The 5,384-nt window shown below is 39.1% G+C and overlaps 1 protein-coding gene across 1 annotated transcript; it reads left to right on the top strand.

Moving 5' to 3' along the window:
* The first annotated feature begins 692 nt into the window (after window positions 1–692).
* On the top strand, window positions 693–4,149 carry LOC104806039 (probable LRR receptor-like serine/threonine-protein kinase At3g47570). The gene is made up of 2 exons (XM_010530758.2): window positions 693–3,533; window positions 3,616–4,149. Exons 1-2 carry the CDS (start codon window positions 863–865, stop codon window positions 4,023–4,025), a joined length of 3,081 nt encoding a protein of 1,026 aa, XP_010529060.1. The 5' UTR covers window positions 693–862; the 3' UTR covers window positions 4,026–4,149.
* The last annotated feature ends 1,235 nt before the right edge of the window (window positions 4,150–5,384 follow it).

The following is a 5,384-nucleotide window of genomic DNA, read 5'->3' as shown; positions in this document are numbered from 1 at the left end:
TCCCACTCGTGTGTTTTGTAGAGCAAATCAAATCAAAGTCATATTGATTTTGTTTTTATTTTTGTCTTCGTTTTAGTTAACCCTAATCAGAGGGAAGAAAAAAAATGTCATATCAAACTTATGTTTCCATTAGTACCAAATAAAGACAAATTTACAAATCATATTTTCTTTAAAACGGTTCTAAACGCTTTGAAAATTAATTCCTAAATTTTAGGATATTTCTATAATTTTGGAATTTCAAAAAATTATAAAAGTGCATAAACAAAAATTTTGAAAATTATTTTATAAAATTAAATCTAAATTTCCAAGACAGAAACACGTGTTCAAAAACAGTTGTTGCGAAGCATGCGCCATAAAGTAGTGTTTTCAAAAATAAAATAAAAATAAAAATATTGCGTAATTTTTAACAATTGACCCTCTTAATTTCCACAACTACACACAGCGGTGGAGACAGACAGCCATCTTTATGACCTTTCTTGGTCATCCTCGTCTTCTTGTTGGAGTCAAAATCACATTTTTTTAGAAAAAAAATACGTTTTTTTTTTGTTGACGTGTTTTCAAAAATAAAATAAAAATAAAAATATTGCGTAATTTTTAACAATTGACCCTCTTAATTTCCACAACTACACACAGCGGTGGAGTCAAAATCACATTTTTTTAGAAAAAAAATACGTTTTTTTTTTGTTGACAAAGTCAAGAAGAGGGAGTATATGCATACAATACACCATGGATGCAGCTTGCTTCATAAATGCAAAGGACTTTGCTCGTGTATTTACACAGAAACACGCGCAGAAATTAGGAGTTCATATTCACAAAAAGCTCTCTGAAACGACAAAGACGGAAAGTAGAAAAGAATCTTGAAATGGATAATCATAATCTCTTCTTGGTTCTTGTCTTCTTTCTTCTCCAATGCCATTTCTTCACGAACTCAGCTGATTCCCAGACAGACCGAGCAGCCCTTTTGTCTTTCAGATCCCAAGTGTCGGACCCAACCGAGGCTCTGTCAAACTGGTCAAACAGTTCGCCACACTGCTCTTGGTTCGGTGTTTCTTGTGATCCACGCAATGGAACTCGAGTCACTTCTCTTCAGCTCATCAGTCTCGGCCTTTCGGGTACTATACCCTCTGCACTCTCTAACCTTTCTTCTCTTGAAACCCTTGATCTCTCCTACAACTCTTTCCACGGCCAGATCCCTTCTGGGTTTTCTCGTCTCTCTTCTCTCAAGTCCCTTCGCTTGTCTCAGAATTCCCTAACCGGGTCGGTTCCGGTTTCTCTTTCTGAGAATCTCGAGCTCCAAGAAATCTTCTTGGACATGAACCAACTCACCGGTGTCATTCCACATGAACTTGGGGCTTTGCAGAAGCTCAGGGCTCTTGAATTTTCAGTGAATAACATATCGGGTTCGATTCCTTCCTCCTTTGGTAAGCTGTCTTCTCTGAAGAACCTGTCAATCGTACAAAACCGGCTCTCGGGAGAAATCCCACCCGAGATCGGCTTTTTGAGAAAGCTTCAGAGAGTTTATCTTTCTCAGAATCACCTTGATGGTGAAATCCCAGCTTCCCTTTACAACATACCTTCTCTGGTGACTTTGTCTTTGGCACAGAACAATCTCACAGGAACCTTGAGGACCCATCTCGGTATCTCTCTTTCAAATCTCAAAGAGTTGTATCTGGGTGGGAACCGTTTTCATGGCAGATTGCCAGATTCTTTGTCCAACTTAACAGAGCTTGAGTCCCTTGATCTTTCTGGAAACGGGTTTTTCGGGTCGATCCCTTTATTCGGTAAAGCCTCCAAGCTACGTTACCTTGACCTCGGCATGAACCCTCTGTCGTCTGATACAGAGCAGAACATTCTTATGTTCGATTCTCTGACGAACTGTACTCAACTGGAGATTTTCAAGCTGTACGGTAACAAACTCTCTGGAGAACTACCGGGTTCTGTCGGAAACCTCTCACGCAATCTCCAGCACTTTTGTGTTTCTAACAATTCCTTGACCGGTCGATTCCCAGAAGGGATTGGAAACCTCTCCGGTCTCATATCATTATCCATAGAAATGAATGACTTCTCCGGAGAAATTCCGAGAAGCATTGGATCACTTGCAAGGTTACAGTCGCTACTGATTTTCCAGAACCGGTTTTCAGGAGAAATTCCTGATCTTTTTGGGAGTCTGTCTCAGTTGTATTCAGTTTATATGGATTACAATCAGTTCTCGGGGAGAATTCCTCCTTCCATTGCAGCCTCCCGACAACTGAGCAATCTGAGCATGGAAGGAAACATGCTCAATGGAAGTATACCGACAGAGATTTTCGAGATACCGAACTTGAAAAGTTTGTCGCTGGCAGGAAATTATCTAACCGGTCGTGTTCCTGATGAGGTCAAGAACCTGAGACAGGTGACAGCCATTGATCTCTCATATAACCAGCTGACTGGTAACATCACTGCTTCTCTTGGTAGCTGCTCAACCTTGAATTCTCTAGTGATGTCAAACAACAATTTTACGGGGCCGATACCGAGATCTCTTGGAAGTTTAGCGTCTTTGGAAACGTTAGATCTCTCCTCAAACAATCTTTCGGGGAAAATCCCGAAGGAACTTTCACAGCTTCTGGACCTGAAGAACTTGAACCTTTCCTTCAACAACTTGGAAGGTGACATCCCTGTTGGAGGAGTCTTTGCAAATACCAGTGTGGCTTTTCTCCAAGGGAACAACCTTCTCTGCAGCGGAAACCAAGAAACTTCAGAAAGGTTTAGACTTTCACGTTGTATCGCCGGGAAAGAGAACAAGAACTCGAGAAAACTAAGAATCATTGTCCCCGTGGCCTGTCTCGTGGCTGTACTTTTCTTCCTGTTGCTTCTCGTTCTTGTTTTGAGAGTTCGGAACAAGAAACGGGCCGATGTCAAATCTCCTCGCGTCAAAGGGCTGCCCCCGATGATATCTTACAACGACATCCGTGCAGCCACGGGTGATTTCGCGGACAACAATCTGATCGGAAAAGGAGGTTCTGGATCTGTATACAGGGGCCTCTTCAGAACAAGAAAGGAGGAAGAAGAAGGGGGAGAAACCCTAGCCGTCAAAGTCCTTAACTTACAACAAAAGAAAGCCTCGAAGAGCTTCGCCCGGGAGTGCAAAGCTCTGAGGAACATTCGTCACAGAAACCTAGTAAAGATCATCACTTCTTGTTCCAGTGTCGATAACAAAGGAGCCGAGTTCAAGGCCTTGGTAATGGAGTTCATGCCCAATGGCTCTCTCGACCAGTGGCTGTATCCGATGGATTCAGAATCTTCTTCCCAGTCCCTGACGTTGTCACAGAGGTTGAGTATTCTCTTGGACGTGGCTTCCGCCATGGATTATCTCCACAACGATTGTGATCCTCCCATCGTGCATTGCGATCTGAAACCTGGAAACGTTCTTTTGGATCGAAACATGACTGCCCATGTCGGAGATTTCGGATTATCGAGGTTTCTGCACAAAATCGACCAATCAGAAGAAAGCAACACCATAGGAGTACAAGGCTCCATAGGTTACATTGCTCCAGGTATGATCCATATGATTCTTCTGCTACACTTTCTGCGTTACCTTTCTTCGCAAGTCATCGTCTTTATCCGATTTCGTTACAGAGTACGGATTTGGAGGGAAACCCGACACAAGTGGAGATGTCTACAGTTTCGGTATTCTGGTTTTAGAGATGTCCATCGGGAAAAAACCCACTGACGAGATGTTTAAAGAAGGACTCAACATGAACAAGTTCGCGTCGGCCTCAAACGCAAACGCTGAAAATGTCACCGAGATCGCGGACCAGAGGCTCTTCAACTTCACGAGCAGCAGCGACGAGAGCTCTGGCGCGTTAAGCGGCGGAAGCTCAAACAGCGGCAGCGATTGGGGACGCAGTAAGAGCGAAGGATGTGTGGCGGCTGTGATAAGGGTCGGGTTGGAATGCACAGTTGAATCGTCAAACGCGCGTTTGAACATGAGAGAGGCGTTGGCCATGTTAACGGAGATCAATAAAACGTTCCTCGGACCTAACTAAGATGTTATAGTATAATATTTTTTTAATCTTCCGCTAATCATATTTTGGTATGCTGTATGTGATATTTGTGTTCTTTGTATACTCCAACGCTTAAATTCCTAAATTAATAAACGAATTTTCAATTCATAATTTTCCCATAAAAAAAAGGCATAAATGTTACTCCAGTCAAAAGTCACATATGAAAATATACAACGTCATAAAATCCAGTCAAAAGTCGCATATAATAACTATTTATATAATTTTAATAAAATTTTCATCAAAATAATCACTAGTCTAAAATATCCGAATGCATGGAACATAAATTAATTGAATAATATTGAAATGAACACCAAATATATAATTAATTGTAAAAAAACTAAGATTATATTTCATAGGAAATAACTAAATCTCGAAAATCAATCACAAGAACTAGTTCATATTAAAAAAAAAAACAAATAATAACACAGATACTAAAAAGAAATCTAAAAGGAATTGGAATTCTTTTTACAATAGAGAATAACCTCTTTGATATTCTCGTCGCGTTCGACGGTGCTCATGCCGCCGTGAGAATGAGCCGGCGACGATTTGACGGAGTGAACGGCGGAGTGACGGCGTCGATCCTCCGGCGCCGGCGCCGCCGCCGATCCAGCGCACATCCACAGCCTCATCAACGTCTCCAATATTCGGAAGCCTCTTCTGTTATTATTACTTCTCGATTGCGACATTATCAAAACTAGGGTTTTTTTATTTTTTCTTGTGAAAGAAAACCAGGGTTTTTATTTATTTATTTATTTATTTATTTTTGCTGTCATCAGAATCTATTTAGAGATGAAGATGCGGAAGATCTTGTGGGGATGCAGTTTCTGTTTCAGTGCCTCTACGTATTTTTCGTTCTTTTTAAACCGATTTATTTTTCTATATATTTTAACTATTTTCTATTTGAAATTTGATTAAAAGGAAAATTTTCAAAAATAAAACTCACATTAAAATATCAGTTACAGAAACAAATCTTGTTATACTTTTTTATCTTTAATTTGTTTCTATTTCCTTTCTCTTACATAATTGTAACAAATGACAGCATAACTTAGTAAACAAACCTTTTAAAACTAATTAATTTTCTATATATTTTGACTATTATATCCTTCTAATTTTATTAAAAAGATAAACCTACCAGAAAATATTTTACATTAAAGTTTCAATAATAGAAATAAATCTTAATGAATTTTTACCTTCAATGATTTCTTTCTCTTTTTCTTATAATTTTAAAAGTCACATAATAAAAAATCATTCTTTTTTAACATATGTTATCCATAAATTTTACTTAAAAAACCTTTACATTTTTTTAATGAATTTTAAATATATAGAATTAGAAATTTTAAA

This window comes from Tarenaya hassleriana, unplaced genomic scaffold (genome assembly GCF_000463585.1).
Source record: "Tarenaya hassleriana unplaced genomic scaffold, ASM46358v1 Cleome1117, whole genome shotgun sequence".
In the NCBI taxonomy this organism is placed as follows: domain Eukaryota; kingdom Viridiplantae; phylum Streptophyta; class Magnoliopsida; order Brassicales; family Cleomaceae; genus Tarenaya; species Tarenaya hassleriana.
This window is presented reverse-complemented; position numbering and strand designations above follow the sequence as displayed.